Source organism: Sardina pilchardus, chromosome 23, assembly GCF_963854185.1.
Source record: "Sardina pilchardus chromosome 23, fSarPil1.1, whole genome shotgun sequence".
Lineage (NCBI taxonomy): Eukaryota > Metazoa > Chordata > Actinopteri > Clupeiformes > Clupeidae > Sardina > Sardina pilchardus.
In genome coordinates this window covers 20,159,340-20,178,085 of record NC_085016.1, presented here as the reverse complement: position 1 = coordinate 20,178,085, position 18,746 = coordinate 20,159,340, and the positions used below count along the sequence as shown (strand labels likewise).

Sequence of the window (18,746 nt, the reverse complement as noted above, 5' to 3'; positions counted from 1 at the left end):
ACCCTTCATGACAAAAAACAAGTGACACTTAAAAACAGACGTGTTTATGACTTGTTTATAATGTTCATGACAGTGTCATATCACTGTTATGTAGACACCTTCAAGTAAAGTGTACCGGGATCTTCTCTTGAAAAAGCCATAGGTATCATTTAGTGTCATAAGAAACACACTGCATTGCCATTGTATGAGACTGAAAAAACATCTCCCCTAGGAAAAATAATCAAAGTCTAATATTTACTTGTGTACACAGAAACGGCAATAATCTGTTTCCCACTACGCTGTATAGTTCACAACTCAACCGTTAATGTTGAAAGAATCGGTCCTGTGTACATAGAAACTGAATATTTTGAATAACTGGATATGTTACGGATAATTATGCATACAAGAAATGTGCTCTAGGAAGATGCCCAAACCTAAGATTTAAACTGAAGAGTATTTTTCTCTTAACAATGTCAGCAAAGAGCTTTACTGTCAAATCTTTTCTGTGTATCCTGGATGGAGCCACTCATATATGGGGCGATGTTATTTTTCGTGTTCTGTTTTTCTTTTAAAGGTCTCTTGCACGCTGTAATTAGTAGTTTGAACCATTAGGATAGACGATATCTCTTTAAATCAGCCCAGTGCTGGTCAGATCTCAGAATTCCTCTCATAAAATGACTGGATTTAGTCTAAAGCCATGCCAGGCTCCTTCATGCCATTTGAATTACATTTCTGTGATGTTCTCCAAGAAGCCTGGTGGGCTTGTAAAAGCCCAAACTGTTTGATTTAGCACTTTTGCACCCAGCTTGCAGGGCTTTGCTGAAAAAGCCGTGCACTGAAGGAGGCTTTTCTCATTCCGGGAGATGCTCGGAAAACACATCTCTGCAGCCACTGATCCGCAAAGAGTGGATAAGCTCAGTTCTTGATTCAAAGAGTTATCTAATTGGTCCACAGGTAAACCATACAGGTAATACGTGGACGTGCATTTGAAAGTGAAGACAGAGGAGCGTGCACGAGAAGAGTATGTCGTGCTTACATATCGTGTGATTAATATGCTCCCAGTGATGTGCTTTCCAACCCAGACCACTTGCAGGGTATATATTGCTCTTAGACTTTGGCATGAGCATTTTTATTCCATTAATCACCTCAAGAATCCCAATGTGGGCCAAGCTCCGAAATAGGGAGTGAGGGAGATTTAAAATACAACTGTGGCTCTTTCTCGCTGCTTGTAACATACCACAAAAAGGCCAAGGATGCAACAGGACATGGTGGTCCATGTGAAAGTATGCTCTCCTCTGCTCTGCCTCTTGCCAAACGGTCTGGTTTCTTTTTTTGTCACCGTTGTTTTGCAAATCCTCTCTGACAAACCCTTACCTCTACCTTCAACAGCTGCTTTTATGAGCATGGGCCTGGAACAACTCATCTTCATTGCCGTCTGTAACAACTCATCTTCATTGTTGCCCGCATTAAACAGTGGCTTGAGTTGAATTTGAACATGGGTAACTAACTATATGTGTGTGCGTGTGTGCGTGTGTGTGTGTGTGTGTGTGTGTGTGTGTGTGTGTGTGTGAGTGCATGTGTGCGCGCGCCTGTGTGTGTGTGTTTGTGTTTATTTGCTCGCTGTATTGGAAAAGAAACTCTAATTCCTTGCTATCATGTCAGTTCTCATATAAGGGGAGTGGAAAGCTCCACATTACTCAAGATAACCAAAATAATTCAACTGACTTTTCCACAAAGAACCACTTTCATGTCATCAAGGACGGGGGGAAAAGAACAAACGAGCGAAGGCACGTTTTCGACCACTCTGGGGTATCTGCGTCAGCCACATTCCGTCAGGGAAAAGTAAATTGAACTGTTCTCTCATAAATGTTTGTAATTAACGGTTCCCACCTCAAAATTAGTCTTTCCTAACACTTCTCACAAGTTACAAGCTCCATTTCCAATTTTATGTGCCACTCGTTAAACCAGAGCCTCGCAGAAGCGCAGAGAGTGCCACAAATCTCTTGTGTACCGATAGGATGCTCGACTGAAAATAGCCTCTCGCTATTTTTTTCACCTTATGGGCAGCAAGTGCTCCTGGACGACAATGCAACAGGAATGTTTATGTGAAATAAAGCCATAGATAGTTTAATAGTATGGCTCTATTAATACTTTATGTGCCCTCAGTCGGTTTAGATGCTACGAATGAGAAAGCTGTCAACCCAAGAGTCGGTAAGGTTTAAAAAGCCCTCGAGGATGGTAGTTTTATTTCTGGGTTAATGGCTACCAGAGATGGTGTAAGCCATTTTTTGAGCACTTCTTTCACCAAACCCCCATTAGACCTTCAGTCGTCGCCAACCGGCGTCTTAAAGTGCAGAAAATCCCATGCATGGATGTTGGTCTAGCGCTGTGCTTATATTTCTTGGCAGGCCTATCAATCTGTCTCATGTGCAGTATTGCCACGCTTATCTGATGTGCCACATATTGCTTTTTCTTAGTCATCAAGCGCTAGCATAAATTTTTTATGATTATGTCACTCCGAACGACAAAAGATCTCTTTATTGCCTTATCGCACGATCGCCCTTGGCTCGGGAGTGCGAGAATGGAGCACCACACTCGACTCTGATGTTTGCACTCTTTGGCTCTGGCCCGCCCCTGAGCACACATTCGGGTCTGATAAGCGATGCTAGCTGGCAGCTCCAAGCCATTTCCACCCCCCCCCGCCACCCCCCCTCCACCTATCTCACCCTCGTATCTTGACACTGTTTTGGCGGCGAGCGCCTTCGCCCGTCACATTATTCAGATGCAGCTGCCGCCAGCCTGAAGGACATGGTGTCCAAGTTCACACTGTCATTTCCTTCCAGTCTGACCAGAACCACAACAGCAGGAGAGGAGAGGGAAAAAAAGACATAATAGAGGCCTACGTTTCCTTCTCCATCTTTAGCCAAGCCATAATTTACTCGAAGAACTCCCTCAAACAATGATTTGGTGTGTGGGGTGAATCGGAGAATCTCTGTGAACTGGTAAAACTATCTTCTGCAGGTCATTCTTTGCATTTTTGGATGCTCCTCCTTGCCATTCAATCTGTTTTACCTCATACCGTCAAACTTGGCCTCGGTCTGCCTCTCATCTCAATGGAGACAATGGAAAATGAGTGTCTTCTGTTCTGTTGAGGCTGCCTCTGGTGTCTGCTATTAGCCTTTATAGATGTCTCCGCTTGTGTTACACAGGCCAATGTGTTCTCTCCAACTGCCCCAAACATTTACAAGCATCCTGACGACTGAAATATGATGATCACTGTATCTGACCTCATGTACGGTAAGCTCCTCACAGCCCCTGCGAAAGCGTGCATTTTCTTCCATCCCAGCTCCAGCGGACCGAGAACACAGCGCCGCATCTCGCAGACGCTTTAAATCCAAAGTGACTTACGAAGTCAGGCACAACAAATCAGTCGGATAGGAGGATAGAATTCGACTAATGAGAGAAAGCAGCGAAACCAGTTCCAGGCAACCTGACAAGTGTTGAAGCACTCGGTGCGAAGCGAAGCCGGCAGAAGTGCACTGTCAGTGGAAAAGTTCGGGGAGGTAGGAAAGATAAGAAGGGTAAAGAAGTTGGGGCAGAAGGTGCTAGAAGTGTTTGAGAAGATCTTTACACATCTGCCATTTCTGTACTCACGCTAGGCCTCGTTCGTAAGCCCCCCTATGGGAGAGGAGCCTGGGAAAGACTCCACTTTTGGTGAAAGAGGCAATAAAAAATCCAGCATCTAAACAATGACTTAACTATTGTGAAAGTTATTTTCCCTTCTGACACATTGGGAACCATGCTAGGCTAATCTATCTACTTTCTCAGGCCCCACCCGTTACTGGCAGAGTGTTGTGGACTGTGTCTCGGACAGCAGCTATGTTTGTTCATCATAGCTTGATTGAGCTCCTCTCCCACAATACCGCACTATAGTTTCAATCACAATTTTTTTTATTTTTTGGGGTCCTCTCATGCGTCTTCGTTGAGTGTGGGTTTGGCTGGACACAAACCGCTTAACAGTTCATACTTGTCATTTTTTTTTCTCTCTTTCACAGTTAAACTATAGCAAAATCTGAAAAGAAAAAAAAAAGTAATCGTAGAAGGTCGACCACATCGACCTCCATTTTTGCCAGAAAAAAATCGAGCTTTTGAAGCGAAATTACACCCTGACAACAGCAGGACATAGTGAAGCTCGCATGCAAGGATTCCACATACATCAACGCAGGGCGCAGCGTAGTTGCTTATTAGTCGGCCCGAATGTTCCAAACCAGTATGTCGAGCTGAGGGATTCCCGGAGAAACTGTGGTGAAAGTCAGAGTGTATAAACAGACTGAACGACTGTGGCACATCATGCCAACTGGGCTGGTGCAGGCTTAGACAACAAGTCTACAGTCTTTCTCTCTCTTTCTCTCTCTCCCTCTCTTTCTCCGTCTTTCTCTCTCTCTCTCTCTCTCTCTCTCTCTCTCTCTCCCATGCTGTTAACACTGGCCATAATACTTAGGCTGGTGGACGGGGTCATAGTTCTCTCCCTCCCTTGTCCAGCACCATCTGTGGGCGCCCTCTCGACGTCGCCATGCTGTCTGATAGACGGGACAGATTGCCTTTTAAATCCCGGGGGTGTTGCTTAAAAGGTATTTCCCCATTTAGAGAAAACGGGGGGGAAGAGAAACGAAAAGAAAAGAGGAGAAATCTTTAGAGAGTTGGAAAAAACGAATGGTGTCATGCGCAAGTGTGCGCTCTGTGGCTTTGTGAGGCCAATCATGACATTCTGCCGGAGATATGTCATCTCATTACGCAGCGCACTGATGGAGCCTGGGACCACACTAACACACTCACCACGGAGAATTCCTGACAAGTCCACACAGCTTGCTGGGATGAACAGTTGTAAAAAGTGTTTTTACTTGTGATTTTAATGGCTTGATATCGTATCTTTTTATCACATTGCGATTTAAATTCCAAGTGATGAAATGTTTGTGAAACATAAAAATAAAACCCCCACAATTATAAAGTACTGTGTTTATAGTGTATTGTTGTACATGTTGTACAATGAAATGCACAGCCCTATGGCAATGGGGATTTTAATGCGCAACTTTCCAGATATCCCTGGAATATCAGTATCATAATGCCAAAAAAAATGACAACAATAAATAAACTACAGTACATTGCAATATGGTTTTCATTTCTTATCATTCACCTGCCATTTTACTAATTCAGGTTTTTTTTTCTTCAAATGGAAGAATAGAGCCAAGCCAGATCTCCCGCAATATGTGACAATCTCACTACAGTAATTATGATTTATTATGCAACCAGTGGTGAGTTGGAGGAAACCACAAATAACTAATTTGTGCACATTCTTCAGGGAGCACGTTGCGAAGCAAAGTTGCACCGTTATCATTTCTTTCCAGGCCCGTGCTGTGTGTGTGAGGCTGCTTTCAGGATGCAGAGAGAGAGAAGTGGGACAATTCTGTCACTATCTGGCCGAGAAGAACCGGCGGTTGGCACACGCCCCGCCAGTTAGGTCACAATCAGGAACTAGCTCATTTTTTCCTATCACGGCGGAGCTGATGCCATAGAAGAGTGACAGAGATGGAGAGAGAGAGAGAGAGAGAGAGAGAGAGAGAGAGAGAGAGAGAGAGAGAGAGAGAGAGAGAGTGTGTTGAGGGTTGAAACCTGGATGGGTTACAGAGGCCCATCTTTATTTCATTTGCACGGCTGTTAGAGTGAGATAAATCTCATCAAAGGGACCAGTGCATGTGAATCACTCCGGAGAAACCCACAAGATATTTTTAACATTATCCAAGGAGTCTGCGGCAACAAGAGTGTGTTCTCCAGAAGAGCGAGTCCCAGAAGACTTGTGCACACTGCCACACATCTGAAAAGCAGACAGTTTTCTACAATCTGTAAATTTACAATAGGATGTAACATGCGAATACAATGTATGCGTTACATGTATAGATTGTCCTCAGTATATCAGTGGACCTGTGAGAAAGTGTTGAGTATGTTTTTTTTTTTATATTGACATTTTTTTGTTGTTGTTTTTTTTGGGGGGGGTTATGTTTAAGAAACTAAAGCAACGAGGTATGTCCAATATCTCAACAACAACCTCCCCCCTTTCTCTCTAGACGTGCAGAAAAGCACAAGAAAAATGCGTTGACGCAACTGCAGCCTGCTGGCCACCTCTGCGCGAGAGCCCCTGTAGGTATCCGTGTCGTGTGTATGTTTCGGAGGAAGCTGGTGAATGTGTCACGGCCGTGTGATTCATGAACTGAACCTGAGATCCTGCAGAGAGGCTTCGGAGCCAACGACGCGTTTCAGATGTGCTCATCCGCTTGTCGTCGTCGGCAACGCGGGCGGGGCCCCCCCCCCTCCCGCGCCAGGAGCGCTGGCGTTCTCACCACGTTCTCTCTCTCCCGTTTAACCCCCTCGCGGTCCTTCAACGCGGCCTCGCGCTCGGAAGATTCCGGGTGAAATTCGATACAGCGTGACTTGAGGCGCTATGGACAGCAGCAGTCTGCCTACTCTGTTGTAATTACTATTGTTGTAGGATCTTGAGGGGAGAAACTGCATGTTTCTTCTGTAGCATGAAGGGGGTGGAAAAATAATATTTAGACATTATTGCTACACCATTATCCCTAGAGGTGATGTGAAAAAAGGACTAAGAGTTGACAGTAATATCACTTTTCCCAGAAACAAAATAAAACTTTCCTTGCAAAGGAACCAACATATGTTTCTATTTCCAACACAGGTGTGTGTGTGTGCACCTCTCATCTTATCTACACCTCATGTTCAGAGTAGGAATGTGTGTGTGTGTGTGTGTGTGTGTGTGTGTACTGTCCTGTCCTATGCTTTTGAGTGATAGATGAGCCAGCGGATCCCCTCGAGTCCAGGTGTGGCAGGATCGTAGGTGCACTCTTCCCCCTACACAAGAGGCCGGAGTCTTATTTGTCAACTCGGGGACAATTTATGAGCCGAGGGCCCTTCCCCTCTCCGTGAGCTTACAGGGAAAACATCCCAGGGATGCACGGGGGACGAGGCGCGTGGAGGAGCACTCCAGGGCCCTACTGCCGCTGGCTTTGGACTGGGACTCCAGTGAATCGCAAAGATCTGCAATTTTGTCTCTGTGCATGCGTAGGGTGACCTTGAGAGGACCTCAGAAAATGTCAAATTAACCACGATGGCTATCAAGCTGTCTTAGCCAGCGGTTTCGTCCCATCAGTTAGGTCACTGTAGTTAAGAAGCAGCACTAGACTCACTCTCTCTCTCTCTCTCTCTCTCTCTCTCTCTCTCTTTCTCTCTACCCCCCTCTCTCTCACCCTGACAGGTCTTGACAGAAACTAGAAGATTTTGACGTGATTCGATGAGGAAAGCAGAGGCAGGCAGTGTGTGGGAACAGGCTTGTGCAGCACACTGTGTCTCCATGGGTCACTGATATTATCATGATCCTTGTCATCTCTGTGGTTATGACAGCAGACTTCCTTTGTGAGTGTGTGTGTGTGTGTGTGTGTGTGTGTGTGTGTGTGTGTGTGTATAGGACCCTGTGAGTTTTATGTATCAGTATACATGTAGTGTGCATGTGTGTATAAGATACTGCATGTCTTGAAGGCAAATCTGTAGCTAAGTGGGTGTTTATTCATGTGAGAGCATGTATACGTGGACATGTTCTTTTGTCTGTGTATATTTGGAGAGGTAGATGTCGATGTTTTGTAGATATGGTTACAATATGGCCTTTCACATCCCTCAGGGGACGTCAAAAACGCCATGTCCCCCTCATCAAAACACCCAGGAAAAGGAGATCATCAGATAACGTCTTTTCCCCCAACAAGAACAACCAGACATATCCACCAAACACAGCCGACATTTGTCGACATTTTCAGAGATATTACCGCGGCGATCTAGCAGTCTTTTATAGAAGAGGTACAGGACATCAGTTACCTGGATGTTTTCTGGAGTATACACACAGCAACCACAGCCCCGCCTTAGTTATTCCTGAGGTCCTTGCTGAGTAACTGATTGGCCCTACACTACCCTTGGTGACTGGTCAAGTAAACAGCAATAGTTCACTCCTGGATTGAGTTTCGATGTGAACAGCTATCCACAACAGGACCTGCTATCGAAGGCTTTTACAACTCTGGCCATTTGTTCGACAACAAACCAGGTCCAGGTTTGTCCAGTGGGGCTCGGTGAGTTACAGTACGCTACATACCGAGGAATGCCGAAGGGAAGGAAATGGGGTCAGTGACGGATGGTGGAGGACTTTGGTATGGTGGTGGTGGTGGTGGTGGGGTTGAAGTTTGGGGGAACAAAAAAAAAAACCCGAAGTGGCCATAAAACACTACCCCGTGCTAGTCCACGGAACCTTGAAAAGAACCGAACGTCCTCGATGTAACGTGTGCAAGAGAGAGAGAGAGAGAGAGAGAGAGCTGCGGCCGGCAGCCCCCTTTTTTCTCAGCAACATCTGGTGAGAGTTAGGGGGCCGGCTGCTCCAGGCTCTCAGACCACCCCCCCCCCCCCCCACCCCAACACACACACACACACACACACACACACACACACACACACCTCCCCCCCACTTTAGCCTCATACAGTGTGCAGTGAGGTCATCAGTCCTGGACGCAGCTTTGATGGCCAATTAATCAGAGTGGGCTGCTTGACCTCCTCCACTTTCACATGCTTTCTGGGCCTTCTAGGGAGAACCGAGGGGATCCAGGGGATGGGGACTGCACTGAAAAAGAGGGAAAAGAGAGAGAGGGAGAGAGAGAGAGACAGAGGGAGAGCAAGCTGTGTGTGTGTGTGTGTGTGTGTGTGAGAGTGAGAGAGAGAGAAAGAGAGATCTGGTGTCTGCTCCCAAATCCTGCTACACATAGCCCTCAAACTATGTAATCTCAGTCCCAGTGTGCCAGGACCCAAGAAAGGAAGTGATTACATCCTGCTACAATGCAACGTACAACAATGGATTAACGAGCATGAAATTAAAAACCGGTGCGGCGCAGTGCTCTTCAAATGGACTCCATCTCCTGGCCCACTTGCTTTGATAACAAGGAGGGTTACTGTTGCTCCCCTTCAAACGGGTGATAAGTGGTCGTCCACTGTTGTGCTTTCTGAGGTTTGATGTTTTCTTAGCCCCATTTTTTTTTTTTTTTTTTTTTTTTTTTTTTTCGTTTTCATTTTACTGTGGGACTTCTTTGACATGCTTTGGAATGTTTGACAGCAGAAGGAACAGTGAAACAGAACAGTAGAGTGAGGGTTTTTTTTGTGCTTAACCTGTGGTCCGCTGTTGTAATGGATGGGTTTTGTCGGTGCTTCAGACTGAAGACTTTAGCGGTTGTCTCTTTTGCAGAGAGTAGGTTTTTAGGTCAAAGCCTTTTTAAAACATCGCGTTTGTTTAATGCAGTTTTGCAGCTGAGTAACAGCACATGACACATGAACGGCCAGAATAAAGCAATTTATTCAGAGAAAGAGAGAGAGAGTTTATCTCAAATATGTCTAAGCTTTGCCAACAACACACTTTACTTCAGTCTTATCCTTAACATAATACATGGAGATGGGGGTTCATGTGGGGCAGCTCTCGATGTTTGTAGGTCAAATGAAGAACTGGATTCCTTCTATTATCACATGAGTCCCTTATGACCGTACAGTGAGTAGAATAATTGCGGAATCCTCTATACATCACAGTACACTACTACTATTACTTTCCTGCCCTGTCCAATGTTAACACAAACAACAGCCTCAAAGGGACAAAACACTTTTTTTTTTTTTTTTTGGGGGGGGGGGGGGGGTCAGGTTACACACATCTCTTGAACATAGAGTACTCCAGTGCACTCTGAGTCCACTCTGCTCTCTCTGTGTCTGGAACGAGGAGAGACGACACACAAATTACAGCCGTCGTGCCGCTGTGTGCTCTGCGGTTCTGGCCTGCATGTGAAGCGCGGCCAAACCTTGGACGTCCTCCTGGCAGAGGCCTCGCCCGCAAAAAAAAAAAATCCGCCGGTTTCCACGGCAACCCACGATGTCTCCGCATTGCTCCGCCGTTCGTTATAAATGTCGCGCAACAACGGCATCACGTCGTCACCAGCAACTCTTTCTAGTAAAAATCTTATGATTATCTTTGTTTTTTTTTCTATACCTTTTACTTTGCCCCAATAATTAACATGACCCTTTGGATGCAAGGACTGTTTCTCATGGCAGCTGCTCCTTCCTGACACGCTTGCTGATCAAGCACAGTGTACGGAACGTGAGCGGGCCAACGCAAATACGCTGTGTAACTCCGATAATAAGATCATCGCAATTAGACCACTTCGGGGACATTTGAGCCAGGCAGGATGTTAAATGCACTTCATGCGAGATAAGCGCCCCCTAAACCGGCGTGTGTCTGATGTCACAGAGGGACCAACGTAAACACAAGCGGCAGAGTTGTGCTTATTTATTATTTTATTGACGGTTAGTTTAGACATGTTGCTTCATCTGCAGACGTGGTTAGTGTTCTCAATTTCTGCAAGGTCTCCTGTTGCCATGGATGCTCTTCTCCATGATGTTCTGAGTTCAAGCATTTGCCATTGCCATATAAAGACATTACTGAAGCACAGCGAGTATGCCAGAGTATGTGTTTGTTGGGTTTAATAGTTTTTTCCCCCCCCTCTCCTTCAGGATTTTCTGTCGTTTTTTTTTTTTCCGAGCGCTAGTTTCATTCCGAGCCAAGTCATCATGTTACACTGCAGCCATCCAGAATGGCCGGCTCCACATCCCTTCATGTTCACTTTTTTTTTTGCGAGAGACACTTGACATGTTTGAGTTATCACCAAATGAATGCTTTTAATGAGGACTTTGTACACCCCCCTGTGACTGTGGCAGTATGTGTGGCTTGCGTTGTTTTCATTATTCTTCTTTTTAACACTGTTTTGAAATGCACCCCAAAGCTCTGTGCATGTTTGAAACCTTGAAGTCGTGTTTGAAACCTTGAAGTCGTGTTTTCACTTTATAGCCAACATCATAGATTTGGATGCTAAAAGGGATGATGAAAAGCTGGAGTGAGCTATGTGTTTTTCGGAAAGGAAAAGAGAAGAATGAATATAGTAAGGCCCCTTTTTCCCCCTTCTCCTGCATCACTTTGGTACATTCCTCAGGAACCTCTCAAATATGATTACTGTGAAATCCAAAAAAGTGAGAGCGGTCCACTTTGGCAATGGGAGCCGGTAAGTGTATGAGGCCCTTGCCAAGAGGCCCGGCAACATGTTTCAACATGGCCCGGGGCTACACGGAGTCCAGCCGGCCTCAATCTTTCCCAGGATATTTATACTCCATGGCACTGTGTTCCTGACACACTTATCTGGGTGTTGAACCTCATCGGCTGAGGTAAGGACAGTAACTACATTTAGTGCCCGCGATGGTTTCGCTGTCCGCTTTTGGGGGACTAGGATTTATTTTCGGTACACAGATGCCATGCAAGATAGCAGCTGAAACCCGATGATAAGTAACAAATTAGCTGCCCGTAACGACCCCGAAGGCTGTTGTGCCCACCCAATTTTAGAGTGCTATGTTAGGACGGCCAAGCTTGTCGATCTAATCCTGGAAACCGACGGTGTAGCTTCAAAGCACAGGCCGTGCCTGTGCAAATACAAAATGTGTGATAGAAAATTCCACCGCATTATCGTGAACATAAAATGTAAATAAAATTATACAGCCATTTAAAAGTGTGCCAATCCACAAAAGTGTACTCTCTTTGATCGCACATGAAAAATGTTGACAGCTGATAAAATGCCAAGATGTAGTATGAAACGGCACATCAAAATAATCAAGATAAAAAGCCCCCCTTACATTATGTGGAACCTCTGTGGATGATTTGTGTCTGATTCATCTGCCATGATGGGCAAGGCTTATGGACCAGGAGGCAGACGAGGTTGCCATGACCCTCCACCCACCGAGCCTCCATGACAACTTTTTGGATATCTGCAGACGTAATGAATGCTGCGGTGGACGCCATTTGTCACGCTGGAGAGGCAGCAGGGCACCATGTAATCCCTCGGCCCCCGGAAGCCGGCCAGACCCACGGGCTTCGTGTCAAAATGATCCTCAACAGGAACGGACAAATGGACCTCTCCACGGCTGGCTCATCTCTCTCGGGTCAGGAGAGGGATTGGGGTGAGGGGGGGTGAGTTCTCATAGAGAAGTCCAACACCAGCCAGCAACACATACCGGCCCACAAACCCTAATGACCAGAAACACTCTCTGCACTACTTCATGTCCAGAGGAGGCCAAGCTGCTTTCAAGTGAGATAATAACAATGACCCCACTTTGAAAAAAACGATTCGTCATCAGTTCGATGATTAATTGCGGGCACCATGGCATTCAAACGGTCCCTTTGTGCTTGTTCAGGGCCTGAACCATACCTCGTCTAAATATTTAGTCTAACTTGTCCCCTTTGATGGTGGTGTGTTGTACAGTGTTTGAAGGAGTCGAATGCGCCCCATACGTGTCCAGATATAATGCTGAGATACCCTCCGATTTGGACGTAGCTAAGGAACAGACCAGTAAAGAACCACAGAGCGGAACCAAAGAGAATGTGCATCAAGAACCTTGCCGTGAACGCTAAGTTGAAGCGCCGCAGTGTCCAAAACAGCCACAGAGGCCGGACGACTGCAACACAGTGAACGACCGCCTGTTTTGTACGGTCAAACTCGATTATTATGAAAGCAAATCTCATTTCATAAAGTCAAGGAAATGAGCTCCAACTATTTTAGTTCCAGTTGAATTTCAAGGATACTCGCTAGACCAAAATTCTCTTCAAGCACATTCTTAAAAAAAAACGGCCTTTCTGAGAATACCCACAGGGTGAAGTGCTATATTACATTTTCCTGATGAACAATAACACACTCCGATATTGAATTATGGTTTTGGCCATCTGGCCACTGACCTCTCCCGGTCCTGTTCCAGCAGGTTGGTGAACTCGTCGCTCTTCTTCATGAAATCGCTGTGGTTCATCTTCTCGTCCTCCAGCTTGTAGATGGTCTGCCGGTGGGACTGCTCCACGATGAGCAGCTGCTCCAGCATGCGCCGGTACGTCTCGCGCTGCTTCTCCACCAGCTTGTCCAGCTGACAAAAACAGACCAAAATATTCTCTGACTTGGGATTCAGATGGAGATGATATTTTGGGTTCCGTTCAATAGAATAGATAAGGGCCGCGTTTTCCAGATTCGTTAAGAAGCTCTTAAGTATTTGATTTTGCCACATTATCATTATTGTCACTTTATTATTATTTTTTTTTTTATTTCTCTCATTATTATTATTAGATCTTATGAGCTCACTTTCCCTGCTGTATATAGTTTTCTTTTGATGTCTGACATTTTTATACTCAATAAAAATTGTTGATCACAAAAAAAAAGAAGCTCTTAAGTGCTAAGAACTTCTTAGGAGTGCTCTAAGAACGCTCCTAAGAAGTTCTTAGCACTTAAGAGCTTCTTAACGAATCTGGGAAATGCGGCCAATGTCTCTTTTTAGTCGCAGGTATCAGATATGCTATTGAGCATTATATTAGCTGGATGATACATGGCTGTGATACCCAATGGCCTTTGTGGCTGTTGCGGAGTTTGTGGTACACTGCAACCCTGTGGCACAGTCTCATACACCATACGTGCACTTAATTTTCTGTATGTCAATCCAAGCTGACTTTCAACCATATACAGTATGGGGCCATGGGCATAGTTTAAATGTTAATCCCTGCCATCATGCGACCCAAAATATAACTTCCCAACTATTAACCGTGGCTTATCCATTGATTTTGCTAAATTTCTTCAGCTACAGTATGAGGTCAATACAAGGAGGCAGTTAATATGGTATTTATATGGTTTGTTTATTTTAACTTGCATAAAACACTGCCCTGCGGCTTATACACAATGTGGCTAATATACAGTAAATTACTGTAACTGTTGCACACTGCAACCCTGTGGCATAGGCTCATACACCATACATTCACTTAATTTTCTCTGTCAATCCAAGCTGACTGTCAACCATATATGGGTGTACTGCTGTATGTTATACGAAAGCCTAACTGTTGATGCTGTCATCCCTCTGGCTCATGCGCCTCACCTCATCCCTGATAGCCTCTGGACTTCACAAAGCGAGGGACAGAGAGAGAGAGAAAGAGAGAGAGATGGGGTGAGAAAGGAGGTGGAGGGCGAGAGAACGAGTGAGTGAAAGAGCAAGAGAGGAAAGAGGACAGAAAAGAGAGAGAGAGAATATGGGTGTACTACTGCATGTTAAATCCCTGGCATCATACGAAAGCCTAACTGTTTATGCTGTTGTCATCCCTCTGGGCTCGTGCGCCTCACCTCATCCATGGGCTTCTCGTAGATGTCATCCTTCCATCCGTCCCCTCTCTGGATGGCGTCTCTCTGCAGGGACTGGAGCACCTTCTGCGGGGTCACAAACCCATACTTGGCCTCCAGCACGGCCAGGTCGATCTTGTCAGCCTTCAGCACCGTAATTACCTCATCCCGGGCCTGCAGTGGACGGGGCCAGAGAAGGCAATGAGTCAATGTCAAGTTTTTTGTGGTGTGTGTTAGTAACGCGTTCGAGTGAATGGGGATGGGTGTGTGTGTGTGTGTGTGTGTGTGTGTGTGTGTGTGTAAGTTATTGGTGGGCTACGCGCTTGGCTGGCACTTTACAGTGGCCATTTTTAGAAGCGTGCATAGCAGTTCATTTATGCAATGGCGGGCCGGCGTGCGTCATTAACTCTGAATGGGTCTGCACCGTGGCAGGTTAACGGTGAGATACCGCCCGTCCTGCCAAACTTTCCAAACCCTCCGAATCTTGACACTTTTCGAGGCGGGCCGACGCGCTCTTCAGGGGTGAAATAAACAAGGAAGTCAAGCGTGGAACGCTTAGCATGTTAGCTTGTGAAATGAGCGCATTTGTAAATGTGGTTGCCCTGTAAATGTGACTGCCCTTTACTAGGTGTCTTTCTCTTTGAGTTTTTTTTCACATCCTCCCACCTCGTTTAACAGGCCTTGTACCTCTCCATCGCCTGCCCCCTCTGTCTTCCATGTTCTTTACCGCTGTCCCTTCTCCTGCGTTTTCCTGCATTTTCGTCTCGCTTTCTCTCCCTCCCCTCAACCAGTCTCTCTCTCTCTCTCTCTCTCTCTCCCTCTCGATCTCTCTTTCCCCCACTTTGTTCCCTTTCTCTCCATATTGCACTTTCACCCTCTTCTGTAACCCTTCTCTTCTCCCTCTTTCTCTCTCTCTCTCTCTCCCTCTCTCTCCTCCCTGCCTCTCCTCCCTGCCTGCCCTGTGCTGCTGCCTTTGCTCCTGTCATGCTCCATCAGGTGTCCATGAGGGAGAGGGATGTTCCGCTGAGCTGGCCAGGGTCATCCAGGCCTGGGCTATCTGGGAGATGGATTAACATTACCCCTTTGCTCCTTTACCCCCCCTCTCTCCTCCCTCCTTCCTCTCCCCAGCCCTTCACAAGCGAGGAGCTGCCCCCCCTCCTCCCTCGTTCTTTTTTCTCTTTCTTTTCTCTTTCGCTATCTTTTTTCCCCTCTTGGTTTTAATGGCCCCACTTCCTTGGTTCGTGTCCTTTTACAGGTCCCTGTCCTAGTGGTGTACGCTCCATTCATCCCCCTCTCGCTTCCACGCGGGGCCTCTGATGTGAAAACCGCACCGCTGTTTAACGTGCCATAAGTCCATCACCATCACCAGGGACTTCAGTTCGCCTTTGACCGAGACCATAGGCACGTTCAAATTCAACAAACAGAGGCGAAGGTTCGAGTTACTCACATTTTCATTGAAGTTTTATATTTGGACATTATTTTTTTGTGTGAACATGTGAACAAAATAGTTCCATTTTCAAATGTAACCCCAGTCTGGTCTGGTGCCCATATTACTGCGTAAGGTCTTTTCTGTGTGTTCACATTCACAGTGGATTCAAAGCAAATTACATGAAAATATTCACTAACATTTGCCTTTGTTTGCTGTTTTGGAGAGTTTGTTTCATTCACGCTGGCATTTATTCTAATTTATTCCTGTGTTTGGAGAAGCATTCTAATTCTAATCCAATTGCTATTTGTTTCTAACACTATATAGTTATATATAATTGATCATTTATCTTAATCAATTATTTAGTAATTATTTTTGTTAATATGAAAACCATAAACTAACCAAAATGATATTGTTGCTGTTATTGCCATCATGATTAATTCAGGAATTCTCAATTTGATTTGAAGCCATTGTTTTTTGACTATGTCACGTACATGTACTGTACTGTAATTCACTGTGGACAAAAGTGTCAGCCGATCACCATGACGATGTGTACAGTCGCTGGGCGGTGATTGTGACCCCAACCCACCTGCAGCTCCCCCTCCAGCATGCTGAGCAGGAAGAGGAGGTCGTCACGTGAGAGGTCCCTGCCCTTCCCCGCCGACGCCGCCCTGGCCCGCTGCTGCTGCCCACCGCCGCTGTGCCCGCCGCTGCCACTGTGCCCGCCGCTGCTGTGCCCGCTGCTGCTGCTGCTGCTGCCACCGCTGCCACTCTTGTGGTTCCTCTGGATGGTGGCCGCGTCATCCGGTGGCTCCCGCTGCCGAGGCTGCCCCGGGCCTCTTCCGGAAGGTTCCTCGTGCTCCGCGGCCCGCCGGCGGGATCGCGTGTGCTGCTGCTGCTGCGGCCTCTGCGATGAAGGCTTGGCCTGTACAAGGTCCTCCACACTGTTGCTACGGGAACGCATGGCTGTTTACCTGGTGATAGAAACACAGGGCAGAGATTTATGAGTGGAGGTGTACCAGTGTGTGCCTGTGTGTGTTAAAGATAAAAGGGCTGTAAGTGTGTAAAGATGTGTGTGTGTGTGTGTGTGTGTGTGTGTGTGTGTGTGTGTGTGTGTGTGTGTGTGTGTGTGTGTGTGTGTGTGTGTGTGTGTGTGTGTGAGAGTGTGTGTTTGTGTGGTATGTGTGAGTGTGTGTGTGTGTGTGTTTGTTTGTGTGTGTGTTGTGTGCGTGCGTACATGTGTGGTGAGTGTGTGTGTGTTTGTACGTATGCAAACTGTGCCACAGCTGGTATCATGAATGAGAGCGAACTGATCAGAGAAGGGGATCTGATCCAACAGGTGTTGCCTGAAGAAGCTCATGCTTCAGGGTTTAATCCATCACCCGTGGGAGCAACAAAAGCGGGCTGGAGCCCCCAACAATCACCGCTTCCATTCACACACCTGACAGCGTTTGAACAGCAGTGGCCTAAACAAACTCACACCCTCACAGCGGAAGGAAAGTGGAAAAAGAGAGAAAAAAAAACGGGAGAGAACCTGTTTGGACACATCGTGCCTTGTTTGATCAGTAATTAAGACAATATGCACTGAGCGTATGAAGGGTGATGTCATTGCGTATGTATCAGTGCATAACTGTATGATGACGGGTAGCAGAAACCAGGAACCAGAGAGAGAGAGAAGGAGGGAGAGGGAGGGAGGGAGGGAGAGAGAGAGAGGAGGAAGAGAAACAAAACGAGAGGGAGGGAGAGAGAAAAGATAAAGGAGAGAGAGAAAGGGTAGATCTAAATGGGGAGAAGGGACAGAAAAAGATGTGATGAAAGACTGCAGGACAGAGAGACAAACTTGGGAAGGGAAAGAAGGAGTTTATGAGTGCGAGAGCGGAAGACAGTGAAAACAGGAGGTAGGGGGAGACGGATAAAGACAGAGACAGAGAAGATGGAGTGAAGAGAGACTAGGAGAGAGAGAGAGAGAGAAATCGGTATCATGAGAATCATGCGTCTATGTTTGTATGCGTGCATGGGTGTGTGTGTATGTGTGGAGGTAGGGCAAAGGGGTGTTTTGGGTGGCTGGGTGCATGAGTGAGTGTGTCTGTGTGCACACAAACTTCTGTGCTCACGCACACACACACACACACACACACACACACACACAAACCCGTGGGATGACTTAGGCATGATGTCATCTCCCTGCCAAAGACGGCGGCTGCTGCTGCTAATCCACTCTGAGGCCCTGGAGCTCCAGGCGGGAGCCGGGGGCCGTCGGCGTTCTCCCGGCCCCAGCGTCCCCTCCCCTCCTCCCCTGGCACGGGCCCCGGGGACCCCCAGGGCCTCCAGAGGCAGGCCTCCTCTCGCCACTCCAGCCCCGTGAGTAAGCCTCCGTGGTGGTGGGGGCGCGACGCGTTTTAAATACAAGATGGCGTTACAAAGACCAGCGATTACTAATGAGTCTGTCGTGTAACAAATCAGACTGAGCCGTACAGTCATGGCCCTCGCTGTGGCTTGAAGCAATAAAGATTGTGCAAGGCCTGTCGAGTTCAAACAGGGATACGAGGCTGAAATGGTAACTACTCATCCTTTAAATGTGTGTGTGTGTGTGTGCGTTTGGATGTGTGTACGTACATGTTTTGCTAAGAAACAGTGTATGGTTGTGTGTGTGTGTGTGTGTGTGTGTGTATGAGAGAGTAGCCTTATTCTTAAGAATGGGTGTGATTATAGCTGCAGGGTGTTTTTTTTTGTTTTAAGAACAGAAATAGATTATTGAAAGAAACTCTGGCCTCCCTCCATATCACCCTTCTCTGAAAAATGTCCCTGAAAAAAAAAAAGTTTTTAGAACAAACAGAATTTAGGCCTGCCCCACTGATGTGTGAGTGTGTGTGTGTGTGTGTGTGTGTGTGTGTGTGTGTGTGTGTGTGTGTGTGTGTGTGTGTGTGTGTGTACTCAGCCAGTATTTAAAGGGATTTCTCCCCTTCAGAGTATTCCCAGGGAGGAGAACCTGAATCCGACGAGATTGTCCACCATTGCCCACT

The 18,746-nt window shown here is 46.5% G+C and overlaps 1 protein-coding gene across 1 annotated transcript in view; it reads right to left on the bottom strand.

Moving 5' to 3' along the window:
• filip1l (filamin A interacting protein 1-like) overlaps positions 1-16,687 on the bottom strand; it is a 43,391-nt gene extending 26,704 nt beyond the window's left edge. The window contains exons 1-3 of the mRNA XM_062528523.1: positions 16,313-16,687; positions 14,301-14,471; positions 12,887-13,065 (exon numbers count right to left, since the gene is read on the bottom strand). Coding sequence (XP_062384507.1) covers positions 12,887-13,065; positions 14,301-14,471; positions 16,313-16,687 — 725 coding nt within the window. The remainder of the gene's footprint in view (positions 1-12,886; positions 13,066-14,300; positions 14,472-16,312) is intronic.
• Positions 16,688-18,746: the final 2,059 nt, after the last annotated feature.